Source organism: Taudactylus pleione, unplaced genomic scaffold, assembly GCF_031769625.1.
Source record: "Taudactylus pleione unplaced genomic scaffold, aTauple2 ptg000139l, whole genome shotgun sequence".
Taxonomy (NCBI): Eukaryota; Metazoa; Chordata; class Amphibia; order Anura; family Myobatrachidae; genus Taudactylus; species Taudactylus pleione.
The window spans coordinates 1,275,311-1,295,181 of NW_028284541.1; the positions used below are offsets into that span (position 1 = coordinate 1,275,311).

Sequence of the window (19,871 nt, forward strand, 5' to 3'; positions counted from 1 at the left end):
TAATAACAATTTTTAACATTGTCTTTGTGAACATTAGCGCAGACATATTCTCTTTGTACATTTCTATTCTGTTGAGAGGAATCCTACAGTTTCCTCTATATGTCAGCTGCTGTGTGAACAATTGGATCACCAAGTGGAATAAGCGCTCCACTGATTTTTGAACAGCTGATGAAATGACTGTTACCAACGATTATCGTTCAGTGTATGGACAGGAACAATAATCGTTCACAAACTGAAAATGGATGAAAAATAGTCGGGATTGTTAACTTTGATTATCAAACCTATACTATCCTCCTGACCGTCTTTCAGCCGATTCCAGGCAGTGAAAGTAGATCCAACAGGGCATCCCAGTACAGAAGTCTATCGACCATAGGTCCAGCAGGGAAGCATGCAGTAGTCAGGACCGCATGTCAAGGAGCCCCCTAAAAGGGTTGACCCTACTCCCCACACTGTGGATACGCCCTGTCACCCCAAATCACCAGCAACTGGGCACTGTATGCTGCCACGAACCATCTAAGAGACATTTATCCACCAGGAGCACTGTGCCTCCTACTGAGCAACTACCACCCCCTATGTGCACACACAGATACAAATAAACGTATTTGTTTCTTCCACCACCCATCCAGCCTCCAGTATTTCTGTTCTACAACAACACATCCACCACAACACACAGCCATCTGCTCCCCCCAACCTCCCCCCGATTTTTTCCCTCCTCCCTCTCCCCACCAATACACACACACACAACCAAGGAGCGCACGTACCCTCCAATCTTACCAGTGAAAGCAGATTGCCTCCATACGTCTTGCAGCATATGGTGGCGCGCCAATTATGATGCCGTTGCTCCTCCCCTCATCTGTTACATGCATCGTCTGTATTAACCGTGCACTCTTTGGCCAGCATTACTCTGCATTGTCGGACAGGACAAAATTATATCAGACAAAAGCTTTCTCCAGGCTCAATTAAACAAATTGCATTTCATGTGAAACATTAGGCTAGCAATGTCAACCATGCATTATATCATAGATTAGAATTGTTTGCTGATAGATTTATGTTCCATTCTTCCACTTGGTTCGTAAACGGTAACAATGAGAGAGAGAGTAGTTTGTGCACATCTTCCATTTTTACAAATCCTGGCACGTGCAGGGAAAATCTGCTGATGCTCAGGGAATTCTGTATTACTTAGATCAGGGATGGGGAACCTCGGAATCATTTGGTCTGGCCCGCTGAGCTTTTTTCTGCTAGCCTCATCTGGCTAGAATGGCACCCTGCAGTCAGAATCTATGCAGCAGTGCCGCCTGGAGCATCCTTAGGGTGCTTCAGATGGTCACACCGCTGCCCTTACAGCACCTCAGAGCATCCTCCGTCTGCTCCGGACATTGCTGTAATCACTGGTGATTGTGGCACCGCCCCTTGTGATGTCATAGGGAGAGGGGGCGTGGTCTGCACCAGGCCCGCAAAGAATGTTATATATATCAAAATGGCCCTCGGCAGAAAAAAGGTTCCCCACCCCTGACTTAGATGGTTTTCCTAGCACCTACAGTAAATGCAATAATTGTGTGTGTGTGTGTATAGCAATGTTCAATTTTCTCTCTCACAAAACAGACATTGGAATTGACTCTGGCACTCATAAAACAAAGAGTTGTGTGGTACAGTGAGGTATGTAAATATACCAGGATTTGTGTCCACTAACTTCACCAATGTCCACAAAACTCACTGCGTTTACTAGAAAAAAAAGTGATTACTAAACTAATCAAATTGTCAATTGTTCATCTCCTACTTCTATTGTATGTCCCTCAATTTCAACTAAATGTCTTACAAATCAGTGTTAATCCCTCTTTCTGTAAATTAAATGATTAATTCAGAATTGAACTACCAATGGAGGTGTGGTGGATTTAACGTGCATGTCCCCTCTTGCTGATAACACCTGGTTTTAATATGGAGTCAGACCTGCAGAAGAAGCAGCCATTGCGTGGGCTGCACCAATACGCATGAGAAGGTAGCCTGTCAAATCACTATAAATGAATGACATCACTGAGGAACGAGACTCAAAGCGATGTCACTAGTTCATAGTGAATTGATCGACTTTTATTCTCGTGGATGTTGGCTCCGATGCCAAGATGGCTGCCTCTACTGTATATAGGTGAACTTTAAAACCTGGTATGAAAGGGTGTAGTTTTATTATGGTATTTCTTTATATTTTCTCCGATCACTGTTTGTGAAAATCAATTCCATCACAATAGTGATTGCTGTCAAATGAACGGCTATAGTATCTAGTGGTGGTGGGAGCTGCTTTATCTACCTCGCCTCACAATTCCAATAGCATTGCCAAGTATCACAGATACCATTAGGCAGAATCGCATTTGAAATTTAGGGGTCTATTTACTAAGCAGCATTAGGAGACAGAGTGATAAGGTGCCAGCCAATCAGCTCCCAACTGTCATTTTTCAAATACAACCTGTGAGATGACAGTTGGGAGCTGATTGGCTGGTACCTTATCACTTTTCACTCTGTCTCCTAACACTGCTTAGTAAATAGACCCCTAAGTCAAGATTGCGGCACTTGCAAAAAAATGTTTGATTTTGTTGTCCTTATTTCTAATTTCACATCGAATGATTTCTGAAATTAGACAACTTTTTAAAATATCTTGAGCAAAAGCGCCTTAATATCTGCTCACCCCACTGGTTAGTTCCACTACTCTCTTACTATGATCAGCAAGCCTGTTGACTAATTATTTGAATTAAATAATTAGATTTCGCTTTCTTTAATTTGTGAAAATAAATTCTATCACAATGTGATCAAGATGATTGTGTGTTTATGTACTGTCTGAACAGTAACCTGTTGTGTGTTTTTGTTTTCATCAGCCTATGGGGTCTATTTACTAAGCAGTGTTAGGAGAAGTGAAAAGTGATAAGGTGCCAGCCAATCAGCTCCCAACTGTCATCTCACAGGCTGAGGGGCCTATCCATCAACACTAAAATAACGTTTTTAAGGACATTTTCCTTAAATAATGTTATTTTGGTATTCATGTAGCCACTTAGCAAGGAGATATCTGTGATATCTCCTGTGCTAAGTTCCCCTGCGTTAATTTCCACACTCCCCATACATTAGTACATTTAGTATGGGGATGTGGAAATTGTGGTATTCATCAAATTCCGAAAATTATGAATTTTCGGAATTTGATGCAGTTACTATTCGCCACTGTGAGGTGGCGAATAGCAGGTGAAACTTACCTGTATCCACGTGTGCAGGTCCCCCGACGAGTCCCTCCGGCGCTCTGCTCCGTCCTCAGGCTCCGGAGGCTGGTCGGACATGTGTGCTCCCCAGCAGAGCACAAGAAAGTTTAGACAAAAAAAAAAATACGTTTTTTTTTTTTTTTTTGTCTAATCTGTCATGTGCTCTGCTGGGAAACCACATGACACACCAGCAGGACGGAGCCGGAGGCTGCTGCGCGGACAGGTAAGTCGGAGGAGGGAGGGAGGGGGGGGGTGGGGGGGTACACAAACTTAACGCATCTGTAGGCAGTGCTGCGCATGCGCTGGTTTTACAGATGTAACAGCGCATGCGCAGCACTGTTTCCAGATGCGATAAGGTAGTGTAGGCAGGGAAAAGTATCTATATCCCGAAAAGCTGTCATCGCAAAAATGACAGCTTTTTGGAATAGATACTTATGGAGAGATGGAATGATGAATTCCACCTATAATTAGCTAGAACTCCATGAGAGTTCTAAAGCTAATTATCTCCAGAGAATTTTTAGGTTTAATGAATAGGCCCCTGTGTTTGAAGAATGACAGCTGGGAGCTGATTGGCTGGCACCTTATCACTTTTCACTCTGTCTCCTAACACTGCTTAGTAAATAGACCCCTATATATATAACTTAAAATTGTACTAAACGCACACTTGCCTTCTCTCCCGAAATGTCTGGGAGAATCCTGTCAGGAATTGGGTGTTCCAGGGGTTTGATTATGTGAATCATGTTGAATTACATCATCGTGTCCCGGACCAAACATTTCAACGCCTCCCTCCGGGAGCGGATAACTGTAATGGCGGCAAGTGCAGTGCCGTAACAGGTTGCCTCTGCGTCCTGGGCCATAGACTCCCACACAGGTGACATCACACTTGTTCCCCAAGAACCAACACCATTACTTAGAATATAAATAAATTATCACACACAAAGGCTCCTTTTTTTATTGAAATAAGACTCCAAAAGAATCCCTCATACACTGATTATAAAATATTGGAATCCGGCTGATGGATGCAAACGGCCCACTGCAAAAATGACTGAACTGGACAAGCCTTCACTGCTCGGCCAATCAAAAGTAGTTTTATACGCTGACCACTTGTGATTGGCTGAGTGGCTACTGATCTTTCAGATTAATTCAGTTCACATTCATCCTACACTGGGTATCTAAATGGAGCAGTTTTTGGTGTCCTGTTGGATTTTTAATCTAATTTCCTTGGCATTATCCAGAAATAAGAAATTCCATTGGACTGCGTCAAGAAAGAAGATTGATTTCTTGGTGGTAAAATAGGTGTTTTGGGTGTCTTATTTTTTTACTTTATGACCCATTTGTGTCATAATGCTAGAGGCATTATACTGGGCACTCCAAAGTCTTGAACTTCATTATTACCTAGAGAACCATATCTCAGATCTCCCAGGAAGAGCACCAGTGCTTTTTGTAAGAGGCAGGTAGTGTATTGGAGGGGTGACCATGTAGATTATTTATTTTGCTCTCCTGCCACATTTTGGCTCCAGCTCTGTTCCTCTCTGGCCGGCTCTGGTTCCACATTCTTTTGGGTTTCCCTGTTTTATAATGTTTTCCAGCACAGAGACGTAACTAGAGATTTTATTGCTCTAGGCAAGTTACAACATCAGTGTCAAAATCTGACAAAAAAAAGACCCCAAAATGAAATGGTATAACTTTTTTTTACTTAAATAAATTACATTGTTCTACACCTCAATGGCTGATATTCATTCCTCCTCCATTCAGCTGAGGCATTCTGCTATAGCCACCTGGTTGGGTGGGAGTGGTGGGGAGAAATTAACTTGCTTCCTGTAATCAATGCACAAAATGAAATGATTACATTGCACTATACATACTGCTGAAAGCAACTGTGCTATGAAAGAAAGGAAGTCTATTCTCATACTTGGGCTCATTACTTCGTTGAGTCTGTAAATCCCTTTACAGCTCTGTGACTGTCATACAATACAGAGAACATCAAAGTTGCCACCATATGAAAAGAAAAAAAAAGATCAATGACCTTCATACTAAATAGAGCATCTGAGTCACTGCCCTACAATACAGAGAGCATCACAGTGACTGCCATATAATACAGAAAGCATGCCAGTGACTGCTATATAATACAGAAAGCATGCCAGTGACTGTCATATAATACAGAAAGCATTCTAGTGACTGCTATATAATACAGAAAGCATGCCAGTGACTGCTATATAATACAGAAAGCATGCTAGTAACTGATATATAATATAGAAAGCATGCCAGTTACTGCTATATAAAAGAGCTTTTTTATGACTTTCATAAAACATCATCCCCTTATTGTAAATTTAGCCACTCCTCAAAAATCATTCTCCTACACCATCATAAAAAAACACTTCCATCATGACTAACCCCTTCATAATCTCATCCGCATTATTAACATCCAGATAATTACATTTATACTCATTTACCCACTAATTAACTTTCAGGGGTATATTTACTAAGGTGCGGGGTTTTAGAAGTGGTTTTGTTGCCCATAGCAACCAATCAGATTCTAGCTATTACCTTCTAGAAGGTGCTAGATAAATGTTAATAGCTAGAATCTGATTGGTTGCTATGGGCAACAAAACCACTTCTAAAAACCCGCACCTTAGTAAATATACCCCTCAGTCTCATGAAATGAACACCTCATAATAAAATATAATAATAATAATGAATCCCTTGTTTTTAATATTCCCTTCCCACAACTATATCCAGTCCTCCCTCCAGACCCACTTCCCTTTCAATGATCAGATCTTTGTTCTAGCCTAGTCTGTTGCTAGTTTCCACTCTAGAAAGGGGGACTCCATGCTTCTTGCCACCCTGTTGTTTTATAATACAGCCCAGATAGTCTAGCGCTGGAGCTGATAAAGATTTTAATGGGGTCCTGTTCCTATTTTTTAATTACTCACTATGGAGATAGGCGCACTCAGTTCCATCTACATAGTGGCCAATTGATTTAATGTAATTTTGTAAAGTGCATTAAGACCAGCAGTGGCATTACAATCCAAACAATTAAAACTAATTCTTGTTCTAACATCATGGAGACACAAGATGAATTCCTAATAATGTGCTGTTATTTGTATGCATATACAGTATAGTTAATGGGCAGTATTTTTGGGGGGGTTTGTTTGTATTCCAACTAGTGTCGGGATTTCGGTGTCTGCATTCAGGATATTGACCAAATCCCCTCTGTACCACCTAAGGAAGAAATGGGAAATAATGTAATTCTTTATGGCTAAGATTTCTTTTTGTCCTTTTAAATCCTTACTTGAATGCAGCTGTATAGCAATAATACAAATATATACATGAGAAACCAAGCCAGGAATGTGCAATGTTTCTCGATAAATATTTATATATAAAATAAAGATAACTTAAAGCAGCTCTGCCACCGGAATCGGTATGAATGACCACCGGACGAGAGCCCGGCGGTCAAAATCCCAACTCTGGCAGGCCGAACAGCGCAGATCCCGACGAAGGTAAGTAAAGTTATCTAACCCTCCCCTCTCCCCCCCTCCCCCCCTTCCTTAACTCTAACTCTCCTTTAGGGGTGCCAAACCCTAATCTCCCCCCAGGGGTGCCTAACCCCCCCCTCCCCTCCCAGCACCCTAAACCTAACCCTCCTGGGGTGGCCTGACCCTAACCCCTGGGGCGTGCCTAACCCTAAGCCCCCCCCCATCCCCGGCTACATGGATACTTGCCCCTGGCGTTGGATGTTCGGCCCGGTGTCCTGTCGGGGTCCCGTCGTCGGGATTAACATAGGTGTCAGTATTTCGATGCTTATGTTAGATCCCACGCTGGGATTACACTGTCGGGATTGTGACCGGCGGCTGCAATACTGCGTCTCTCTGCCACTAGCTGGAGACCCAACAACTGTATTTAATCACACTAACAAACTTTAAATGGCAGCAGAGGGGGGTTGTGAGCGAGATGGCCAAGGTGGGGGCTGTAAAAAGATTTTTTTTTTTTCCTGGGCAAAAGTGACATCTTTTACCTAGGTGGTGGGTGTGCAGCGATATCATGATTATTCAAACATAATTGCTCTGTGCATGCCCTGTTGAATAAACTGATAAAAATGAAATAGTAATATTGATATATAAACATGGATTAATGCTTGAACAGAGAAATATTCATTGAAGAACCAATCACAATGGGGCAATTATACAGATCACAGGTAATCCCATTACTTGTATCTGTAACAGATGACTGGTCATCTGCTTTTCCAAAACGTCTGCCACATCAGATGCAGCAGATCAGGAAGTGCCTGTTGTTTACCATCCAGGTCGGACATTGGCGTTTACCGGGCAATTCAGTTTTTCTAATGTTTTTGTTTTTATTTTACTGTAGGTTCCAGAACAAGGAAGACGTACAAGCCCTGATGTCGTTTGAAAACTTCATCTCATTTTCCTCTTATGTTGTAGTAATGACTTGGTGCATATTGCTTCAGTTATTGTATGATTTTATTTTATAAATATATACATATATCTGGTTCTGGACAGCCCCTTCCGAATCAATCCTGCAGTTACCTGAATCGAAGCTGGCTCTCCAGTTCAGGTAAAAACTGGAGTCCCTGGGAGCGGTCCCCAATTTTTTTTATCTCCACAAAGGGCTTGATTAAGAAGGTTCTGTCTAAAAAGGAAAACCCCTTTTCAGATGGAACTTATCACAATTATACTGTTTGTTAGTTTAAAGCACTTAACTATTTTCAGAGCCGTATCTAGACTTCTTGATGCTCTGTGCCAAAGATCATTGGTGCCCCCCCCTAAGATAGTGCACCTGAAAAAGGACCATGGCCTCATGGGGAAGTGCCAGGGAAGAGATGGGGGAGGCCAGGAGATGCTGGGGATGAAAGAAGAGGAAGCTACTAGTGAGAATGATAATAAACAGGAAAATTGACAGGCCCAAACAGCACCCCCTGCCCTGTGCCATGGCACAGGTCACACCACCCTAGTTACGGCCCTGCTTGTTTTCAATGGACAGTCTACAAAATAATGTAAGAAAATTGACCTGTAAATGGGCAGCACAGACGGTGTAATGGTTAGCATTACTGCCTCACAGCACTGAGGTTGTGGGTTCCATTCCCACTATGGCCCTAACTGTGTGGAGTTTGTATATTCTCCCTGTGCTTGCGTGGGTTTCCTCCGGGTGCTCCGGTTTCCCCCCACACCCCAAAAATACACTGATGGGTTAATTGGCTCACAACAAAAATTAACCCTAGTGTGTATGCGTGTGAGCATGTGATAGGGAATATAGATTCAATGCCGGGAAAGGGGAAATGTGGGAAAAAATAAACTTGAGCACCAGATCATAGAAATAGTACAAATAATATTACTGTACAAGAACCCTAATCAGGGTATTATAATAGCACAAGTGGAGGTGTTCCCACGAGAGTATGTGATCATTAGTATAACATCTCGGGAGAAAAAGAAACTCTCATTGTTAGGGGGCACTCTGTTGAAATATAACATATAAAACACAATATTAATTAGATATATATTAAAAATTATAACTGCCACATTTCACACATCAGAAGCAAATCATTATAAAAAAAAAGAGAGCATTAAAAGAATCATTTCACATAAGGGAAAGCTGGTGAAATATTACAAGATAATTCAACAATGTGTGTGAATATAATTATTATTATTTTTTTTCATCCCTCCAAGCTGACCGACACTCACATAAATTGCAACACAATGCCCTGGTGCCTTCCTTACACATAACTGTGTATAATACATTAGACCACTGCTGGAGGCACTCGTGAGACTTCCCAGTATCACAAAATTACGCTGTTAGCGTTAAGTAATAAATACTATTTAAAGCGAACAGCGTAGTTTTGTGATACTGTTAAGTTCTGCAAGTGCCGCCATCAGTGGTCATCTATCTATCTATACAAGTATATGCAGATGATGCGCTCATTTAACACCTGCACAGCACAATGATTCGCCTCAGACAAAACCAATGTCTCTTGCTGTTGGTCACTATTACTATAATTCTTTAAGCACTAGGTCCCCATTTCCTTTTTCGGACCACTGCTCCCCTTTTCCAACAATCCCAGAGTCCAGCCAGTAATGAAGCATAAACGGTGCGCTCCCTAGTGCATTAACAGCTTTTATTATTAAAAGGCATGGTACAAATCACACATCTAAATAGTATGTTGCTACCCGTACCCCATCTATACAGTGTGGGGTGGTTACTACATGGTTCTAGTAAGAAAATACTCCACCAGGCAAACTCTGTGGTGGACGGAGTTTGCCTGGTGGAGTATTTACTAGAACCATAATAAAAGTGTTTCATGCACTATGGAGCGCACCCTTCATGCTTTACTGTAACAGAATGTGCGTGCATATAATTGCAAAGACACTTTAAAAAGCTCAATAATCAAAGTCCACGATTCAATTCAACGCAATGCTGAATAGCCCTGGGAGGTAGCTCCCGCAGCGATTCAATTCAGCGCCAAGTTTGGTCCTACTAAAGGATTTCTTCTCGCACCCTGCTGAGTGTGCAAGGAAAAATCTTACAGAAGTGCCGGCCACGCGGCGCTATCAGCCTCGGGCGGCACTTTAGGTGGAGGATGCTGGTTCTCGCAACTAAACACCCAGTTGTGAGAACCGGCATTCTCTGACTTAACAGCGCGCTGAATTGGGAGCTCCCTCTTGGGGCTACTCACATCGCATTGGATTGAATCGCGGCCAATGACTATTAAAAACTAGCAAACTTGCTGCGTACCAAAGATAATCCTGTAGCGCAAGCTGTGCCACCTCTACCCTCTTGATCACTATGTTCTGCCTTTTATACTGCCATGATATGTTAAACTATTACATTCCACTTTATTTTGTGAATACAAAAGCAGTGATGTGTGTTTATCCTGAGCTGCATTCAATTTCCTATTAACCTATTGCACTAGTGCACAGTTTCTCAAACTCTGTCCTCAGGACTCTAAACAGTGCCTGTTTTCCAGGTCTCCTCACAGACTCACAAGTGAAATAATTAGCGCCACCTGTGGATCTTTTAAAATGTGTCAGTAAGTAATGATTGCACCTGCTGGGTGACATGGAAAACATGATCTGTGTGGGGTCCTGAGGACCGAGTTAGAGAACCACTCTACTAGCAGAAGTACTGACAGCATTTTTCTTTAGGTCTGCATGGATTGTGACTGCTATCTGTAGTATACTTTCTTACCGTTATGGTCCTTCCAGAAAAAATAGTGCTAACTTTAGCTAGCTCTTTATCAATGATCCTACGAATGATGAGTATCCTGCATTCCCTGCACAGACCATGGACTTGTAAAAATCTCCATGTATACACAGCTTTATAGCTGTACCCATATTGTCATTAGTCCACCAATTTTGTGCTGCAATCCTTTCCTCTCCACATCCTAACATAGGACTGCCAGTCATACCATGTGTACGCACCTGACGGAGCCATGGATAAAGGGAACGAGTAATTGAAACGATCTAGAGAACAGAAGCAATAAGCTGGACATTCTCTTGATCATGCAGCTTGGTTTTCCTCTTACCACAGTATTGAATATGCATTGCCGGTGCCTGTGTACAGGGAACCAGAAAGGCTGGATGGTCTCTTCTGTGAATAAGTGAGGGTGGATTGTCTCTGGACTTACCCCCGGCCCCGTCAAAGCCAGACTTTGCAATAATATTTATGTACACAATGGTAAAATAACTGCTTAGAATGACGATTATCTATATTCACTGTCTTACGGCTACTTGGAGAAGTATCGGATATATTAATCAAACAAAGCTTTTCCATAGGTTTCTTTCTTCTTTCAAAAAATTAAGGTGACGGTGTTGCCTTATCTTAGAAGTACACTATTATTATTGTTACAGTGTTAGAAAGTCTTCAGTCCTCTGGCTTGGGTTGGGTATGATTTGCCAGTGGTCAGAATCCTGATGCCGGGATCCCGACAGGGTTAACATATCGACACTTGTTGGTCGGTATGCTAACCCTCCTCCTCCGTGTTTGGTGCCTAAACCTAACCTCCCCGCGCCCTAAACCTAACCCTTCTCCCTTAGTGCCTTAAGGTGGGTACACCCTATAGCGATATATCTGCAGGTTGAGTGATCTGCAGATGATTGTCGTTCATATTCACTGAACTATCATCATCTGCATGCTGCAGCGGGTCAGGCCGGCCTGGGGGCGTGTCCCGTCCCCCTCACTGCGGCTGCCAATGTGTGTGCATGAGCAATCGGCTGATCGTCCGTACACACTTGCCGATGGACAGATATGTCTGTAGACATATCTGTTCATCAGGTGTGCAGCACAGCCAATGCGTTATGTCTGTGAACAACGTCGTTCACAGACATATCGTCTGTACACACTGGTCAACGGGGGCACCATATATTGGCCGATCAATTGATCGGCCAGTGTGTACCCAGCATAACCCTCCCCCTAGTGCCTAACCCTAAACCTAACCTCCGATACTTACCGTCGGGATTCTGGACCCATTGGCATCTCGCACGCCAGGTTCCTTACTACATCCCCTCTTGCTCTTATAGAAGTATTACAAAGTCAGTCCTAAGAATCGTAGAGAAACACGGCAGGGTCCTTCCCCTGAGATATGTCACTACTGAGAGACACACCCCAGGTGCCTGCTGATGATTGCTTTCCCCAGCCTGAAGAGCCTGGATATCTCTGAAAAATTAGTGGAAGAAGAAGCAGTGGTGCCAGCAGATGAATGGAGAATAAAGCAAGTGTATGGTACCGGACAGCTAGGGGTATATTTACTAAAGTGTGGGTTTATAGAAGTGCAGATGTTGCCCATAGCAACCAATCAGCTTCTACATATTTATCTAGCACCTTCTAGAAGATAATAGCTAGAATCTCCACTTCGATAAACCCGCACTTTAGTAAATAGACCCCCCAGAGTGTGCTGAGATCATTAGAGAGAGGGGAATTAATATTATTTAAAATAAAAAAGGCTACAGTCCTCTTATTGACACTGAGAAAATTGTACACATGTATAGAACAATAGCATCATATATTAATACATTTTGATTAAGTTCAACTTGGATGATGGTTATTTTCTGTTGTTAGCTAAGCCAAATGTTCAGCTTGGCCAGTTTATTAGATTCTGCACTAATAGCAAAATATATTCAGTTGTTTTGCATTAAATGTGTAATATATTGCTTGTTCTGTATATATGGATATCTTAAAAAAGAAAGTGTTGATTCCTATAATCAATTTTTTCAAAGAGCAATTTGCCTTCTTAATAAATTATTTTGTTGCATAAACACGTGTCCATTTTTTTTTTTTTTTGACAGCCCTGCATGTAATTATACGGTCGGTGGGAATTACACCATGGCAACAAAATATTTAGATGGTATAGTTACTAAAGTGCGGGGTGATGTCCATAGCAACCAATCAGATTCTAAACAAAAAGTCTTGTATGCAATTTTGAAAGGTTCAATCAATATAACATTATAAAAACTGCAGGCAAAGTTGGGTTGTAAAGTAAGTGCATATAACAATCATATAATATAATAATATTCTTCTGATCCCCTCCCCACAAATTTATATATATACTCCAGCCTCCCCCCCGCTCACCTCCCCATACACATGTGCACTGAACAAGACTATGCCCCCCCCCCTGTGTTTCAACCTCACCATTCCCCAGCCCGTCTGCCAGCCTGACTATTCCCCAGCCCATCTCTAAGACTCTATTTACTACAATCCGCATTGGGAATGTAGATTGTAGGGTGATATTACCGACTGAATTTGCATTGCGAATTCAGGCAATATCACAGGGATTTATTAAAAATCCCATGCAGGGACAGAGCTTGCGATAAAGCTCTGTCCCTGCGAATCCCCTCCGCAGCCGTATCACCGTATTTTCGCAAAAAATACTGTAACCAGTGCCCGCGCACGTGTTGACCTGCCGCTGCTGCTACCCCGGCGCTAAGCCCCGCCCCCCCGTGACTGCGGACCCCCCCCTCCCTTAATTGCACTTCCCTGCAAGATCCGGGCTCCAGTGATGTCCTCCATGACTCCGGTCAGCTGACATCCCATACTGCACTGGGACCCGGTCACCAGATGACCGGGCTGCAATGCAGTATGGGAGACCAGCTGACTGGGAGGACATCACCGGAGCCCCGAACTCCGGTTCCTGGACTCAGGTAAGTAAATTTTTTTTTTTTTTATAATTTTTTTTTTTTTGCAGTGTATCAGCGTGTGGTCTGTTTAGACCGCACAGCTGGTCACTGGGGCCGGCTCCGGGCTCTGCTCTGCACATTAGAGTGGAGCAGGAGTCCGGTAACCGAGGGAGAACCTGGATAATGCCACCCCCAGGTGGCGTTATTATCACAGGGCCTCCCCAGGTATTTTTTTTCACAATTTATTTTTAGTAACTTGCAAATTTATTTTTAGTGAAAGCTTATGGGGGAGCTGTTTCGGCTCCCCCGTCGGCCATGTTTTTAACTACAGTAACACTGACCGATCGGAACTGAACTCCGTTCGTGGCAGCCCGGCCGGCTGATCAGAGCACGGGGGGGGGGGGGGAGAATGAAGAAGAGCTTCCACACAGGGACCAGCTGGACCACATAATATATGTATTGGGGGCCACATATTTGACATGCCTGTTCTAGAAGGTGCTAGATAAATTTTAAGTAGGATTTGATTGGATGCTAACTTGCTATGGGCAACATCTCCACTTCTAAAATCTTGCACTTTCGTAAATATACCTCTTTGGAGTTGTTTTGGTTCATGATGTACTCTGACCCTGTACATGACACCATCAAATTAGAGTAAGGAAGTAGGTTAGCTGCAAAATTTGAGCAATTCAGTAAAGTGCAGTAACCAATAGCAACCCGTCAGCAACTGATGAAAGCAAATGTCTAGTTGCCACATTTGTGTTTATTGCTGGTGCAGAAAATGTCCTAGTAGTATTGATGCATTGCAGTGGCGTAAATAGGGTATTTGGAGTCCCCCCTCCCCCCCCACTATGTTAGCGTGCCGTGAAAAATGGGGCGTGTCAAAATGACACACCCCCTTTTCTTGTCACTGGGAAAATTTCTTTCCATTTGCACCTTAATGCAGTGCCCCTTATACAGTCACCCCTATGCAGTGCCCCTAGTAGTCGTCCCCCTTATGCAGGCCCCCAGTAGTGCCCCTTATATAGTACCCCCAGTATACAATGCCCCCAGTAGTTGTCCCCCTTATGCAGCCCCCGATTAGTTCCCTTTATACAGGCTCCCAGTAGTGGTCCCCCTTATGCAGCCCCCGATTAGTTCCCTTTATACAGACCCCCAGTAGTGGTCCCCCATATACAGTGCCCCCTGTAGTGGTCCCCCTTATGCAGCCCCCCATTAGTTCCCCTTATACAGTGCCCCCAGTAGTGATCCCTCATATGCAGGCCCCCAGTAGTGATCCCCCTTATGCAGGCCCCCAGTAGTGATCCCCCATATGCAGTGCCCCTTACACAGTTCCCCCGAAGTAGTCCCCCTTATGCAGCCCGCCATTAATTCCCCTTATACAGTGCCCCCAGTAGTGATCCCTCATATGCAGGCCCCCAGTAGTGATCCCCCATATGCAGTGCCCAGGCCCCAGGAGTGATCCACCCTTATGAAGGCCCCCAGGAGTGCCCCTTATACAGTGCCCCCAGTTATCCCCCCTATGCAGTGCCCCTGTAGTGGTTCTCTCTTTACAGTGCCCCCTGTAGTGGTCCCCCCTGTGCAATGCCCCAGTAGGAGTCCCCCTTGATGCAGTGCCCCCATTAGTGGTCCCCCCCAGTAGTAGTCACCAGTAATGGTCCCCCCCCAATGCAGTGCCCCCAGTAGTAGTCCCCCCTATACAGTGCCCTTTATATAGTGCCCCCAGTAGGAGTCCCCCTGGATGCAGTGCCCCCTGTAGTAGTCCCCAGTAGTGGTCCCCCACGATGCAGTGCCCCCCCCCGACAAATACACACTGAAATTAAACAATAAAAGAAAAATATTTACCAGAATTCACGCTCCGGCTCCCGCCGCCGTCCGCATGTCAGTCCTCCCGGGCTGGCGCTCTCTGCATTATGGGAGAGACGTCATGACGTCTCTCCCATTACCCACTGCAGGAGCCGGCTCTTGCAGTGGGCGCTGCAGCAGTCAATGAGAGTCTATCTGACTCTCATTGGCTGCTGTTTAACACACACATCTCCGCCAGCGCTGGCCGAGATGTGTGTGCAGCAGCCAATGAGAGTCTGTCTGACTCTCATTGGCTGCTGATTAACACACGCATCGCCGCCAGCGCTGGCGGTGATGTGTGTTTTATGCACAGCCTGAGCCCGCCTGCCTGCCACCCTTCTCCTGGCAATATCGGGTAAGCGCTCAGGGGGAGGGAAGGGGTTCAGCTGTGCAGCACAGAACCAGCGCTGGGAAGCCTAGTGCCGGTCCTGTGTTGTGCTGACCGCACTCACTGCACGTGCCCCACTCGCCCTGCCCTAGTTACGGCACTGATGCATTGTATCCTCCCAAATGTAAGTAGTGTTCTGGCACTTTCTAGGCTTGACATTTATACATTCTACACCACATAAATTAGATTACAGACTTCAGGCAAGATTTCATGATAGAAAGAAACCAGCATTAATCCACACGGACATGCATAACGTGATAAATATTCCACAAAACAGTTATGAAAAAATATAAAATGTGTTCATCTCTAATATGAATGCAACCTATGAATTCAATAGGACCCAGATAAATAATCATACTTGCTGACATTTTGTTTTTCCCCTCCAGGATGTCAAGGCAGGAGGTGCGAGCAAAGCAGGGTTAAGGCTTTGGTGGTCCTGGAGCATTTAGGAGAGGGGAGAGAGTGAGTTACTAGATCTCAGTCAGATCAATAAACTTGGTCCACGGTAAAACAAAAGAAAAAAAACCTGCCCGATATGATGCCCACTAAGGGGCAAGGACAACATCCCACAAGGCTCCTACCTTAGAAGTGATGACGTCCGCAGCCCCAAGTTAAATTTTTCAGGTAATTCACAGTCAATTAAGCTAAATTAAAAAATGTATTACTTTATAAGCATTTGAAATTAATTCCATAGTAACCTATTGTAATCTAATATGCTTGTAAGCATTCGATTTCCAATGGCCAAATGCCATGATTGCTGAAACAGAGAAACACACTGCCGCAGTGAATGTGGCCGCACCAATTCTTAAATAATGTTTGCCATAATCCACTGGGGAAAGACCCGAGTGCGAATACATTGTTCCAGGACCCGCTTAAACTGATACCGGATAAGGGGGATGCCATCATCTTGTATTAACCAGGATGAGGCCTCAGTCAAATATTCCATAGACAGGCTAAATCCTAGCAATCGCGCACCTCTCCAACAGCACCCACCAACCATTACCAGCCTGAAAAGTCTTGGAACGCAGAATTTGCCATAAACCAGTCCTATCATTAACCAAAACATTGGAATATGACAAGGCTGTCGTCGAAGTCTTTGAAGGTGCAACTAACCCGTCTACACGAAAAGCCCCATAAAAGGCCATAACAAAACCCAAACGAAAAAGGATAACCTCAAAATTAAATATTCAAACTTCTAAAATGGCAAAAAAAAATATGGGAAAGTAAATGAACATCGATAGATCTCCTAGGACAAAAATAATGGGGTTTGCTCACAGCTTATTTAAAGGTTCCCAACGAGGTCCTGCCTAGCAGCAGCTCTAAACAAAGGAGGATTTCCCAACCTTCAGAAAATAGATACTTCATGTATCTGTGCTCAGGAAGGATAGTCTATTAAATACATTTTATAAAACACAAACTATGGGGTTCATTCAGACCCACTCGCGAGCGGCAGTCCGCTCGCAAGTGGGTCGATGGTCCCCACTGCGCATGTGCACGACGGAGGGAGCTCCGTCGTGCGCATGCGTGAGACCCGACGAGCGAAAGATTTTCCTTCGCTCGGAGTGTCTCATCAAAGGGGGCGTGCTGTTGATGGTGACTGACAGCACGTCCCCTTTGGTGGGCGTGCCGGGGGCGTGCCTGCCAGACGGAGGTGTTCCCAAGGGAACGCCTACCGTCTGAAGCCGGCCCCACTGACATCACTAGTGATGTCAGTGGGAGTGATTTTGGCTCTGATAGAGCCAAAATCACTCATGGCCTTGCGGTTGAGAAACCCAACCGCAGGCTTTTGCTCGCAGTTCCGATGGTCGCGATGGTCAAGACCATCACGACCATCATTTTGCACGCTCGTATATGCTGTGGGTGGTGACCCACAGCTATACGAGCATCCAGGAGGACGCTCCATATTAATGGAGGTGGGCCCTGATTCAGAGCGAGCGCTCTGGTCAGAGCGTCCGGCTCTGAATCAGGGCCTATATCCCATTCTAATGATCCTCATAATGATGCAATGAAATTGTAGCAGTCGTTAGTACAAGTTTGATAACTAATACTTTTAGAGGATGTATTACCAATATTATAAATTCCGTTATCCGGAGATGTTTAGATTAAAACGGTATAGGAGGAATGTGTCATTTACAAACTGTCGGGATGATACCAGACTTCCAGGCCGATTTCCCTGCTGCTTAATCTGTGTCCACCTGCAGACGCAGCTCATGAAGGGCATGTTTCTTACTCAATTTACCAATAACGCCAATCGCAAATTGTATAAACAAGTGCAAGTTCAGCAGTGGTGATCTAGCTCACGTATCCTGGAAAATTTCTAGAAGGAAAGAGACCCAGTGACTGGTGACAGGATATTCTAAACACTAACACCCCACCCACTTAATATGATCACTACCTAATAGGCCATAACCAACTGTCCATAAACACAGCTAGTCCCAATCCCCACCAATTAGATTGCCAAAGGGGATTGCCACAGGCTGGCCCAGCCCATGGGGTTTAATCTTTTTTAGGCGTATAAAATGCCTTCTGTAATAAATTCATCACAAAATGAAACATATATAATGTATATTTTGGACAACTTTATTAACAGTTACTTATATAGTGCACACACATTTTGCAACACTTTACAGAGAATATTTGGCCATCCACACCAGTCCCTACCATACTTGCCTACTCTGACGGAACCCGTGCGAGGCTCACGATTTTTCTTGTAACCCCCCCACACCCCCGGAAGAGTAGGCACTTCTCTCGCATCTCGCCCACTGTCTAGTGAAGTGGGCAGAATGGGGAGATTTTTCCTGGGGGTCCCGTGGGCAATGGGCGGAGCCTAGTGATGCGATTCTATGAGAATTGCTCAAATTATCCCCACCCCCTATTTAAATATGTGGAATTTTACCGTGAGGGGGTGGGGCTTAATGACGCATATGAATTTCTCCTGGAGAGGAAAATCAGAAAGTAGGTCCCTACCCTAGTGGATCTTATAATCTATATTCCCTACCACATGTACACTAGGTTTAATTTAATTAGTTTGTCAGCATCTAATTAACCTACCAGTATATTTTTGGATTGTGGTAGGAAACTGGAGCACATGGAGGAAGCCCACGCAAGCATGGAGAGAATATACAAGCTCCACACAGTTAGGACCATGGTGGGAATTGTACCCAAGCCCTCAGTGCTGTGGGGAGTAATGCTAACCGTTACACCAACTGTGCTGCCTGAATTTGTATAGGAAATTAAAAAAGACAAACCACTTCAGAATTATAATTAATGCCTAAACCTAACCTAACCCCCCCTTCCATGCACCCTAAACCTATGACTCCTGGGGGGGTGCCTTACCCTAACCTCCCCATGGGGGCAGAGCTGGCCCTAGGCATAGGCATTATAAGCAAATGCCTAGGGGCGACTGGAAAGCCCAGGGGCATCCGGCAGCTCCCCCTGCCTGCCACTGCCCCCCCGGCACTCAGCGTTTGGCCAGGTCAGTATGAGCTTCTGTACAGAAGCTCATTCTGGCAAGGCTGCAACTAGGAGGGGTGGGGTGGGGGGCTGGAGGTCCACTTGCACCAGGTGCGCCCAGAGGAGTAGCGTGTAGCAAGAGAATTAAAAATAAAGATTAGGGGCAGCCCCCTGTAGTGGTGCCCTTATGCAATGCCCGCTTATGCCCCAGGAGAGGTCCCCCTTATGCAGGCCTCCAGTAGTGCCCCCAGTAGTGATCCCCCCTATGCAGTGCCCCTTATACAGTGGCCCCAGTTGTAGTCCCCCCCCTATTCAGTACCCCCAGTATTTCCCTTTATATAGAGCCCCCAGTAGTGGTCCCCCGATGCAGTGCCCCCAGTGGGGTAGAGGGCACCAGTCAAAATTTTGCCTAGGGCATCAAATTGGCTAGGGCCGGCTCTGCATGGGGGTGCCAGCCCTCCCAGGTGGGGTGCCTAACCCTAAATCCCCTCCGGAGCCCTAAACCTAACCCTCCCCCCCGCGCAGGCATCCGCGCCCGCCGGCTGGCTTACCTTCGTTCTGTTTGACGGGCTCCCGGCGTAGGGGTAATGATAGGCGTCGGTATTTCGACGCCTGTCATTAGTCCCCTGTCGGGATTAGAGAGTCGGGAAGCTTGCGGTCAGCATTTCGACCGTCGGCATCCCGACTGCATACCCTACCACCTGCCCCATCATCTCTCTGCTGATTATGAGCCTCGCAAGAGAGGCAGAGGCTGTGGTTTCCCGGAAAACACATGGCTGCAGATGGGGAAGGCCCTGCACACTCAGTGGTTTAAGTGTCTCTAAAACAAAA

The 19,871-nt window shown here is 44.9% G+C and overlaps 1 protein-coding gene across 6 annotated transcripts in view; it reads left to right on the top strand.

Annotated features, from left to right (window-relative positions):
• Positions 1–12,499, top strand: part of INF2 (inverted formin 2) — a 104,761-nt gene extending 92,262 nt beyond the window's left edge. For 5 of the 6 annotated variants that reach the window (XM_088473688.1, XM_088473690.1, XM_088473693.1 and 2 more), the window contains 2 exons: positions 1,603–1,656; positions 7,602–12,499. In XM_088473688.1, the coding sequence (XP_088329814.1) occupies positions 1,603–1,655 (53 nt within the window). In that variant the 3' untranslated portion in view covers position 1,656; positions 7,602–12,499. The remainder of the gene's footprint in view (positions 1–1,602; positions 1,657–7,601) is intronic. The other variant, XM_088473689.1, reaches the window with a different exon arrangement.
• Positions 12,500–19,871: the final 7,372 nt, after the last annotated feature.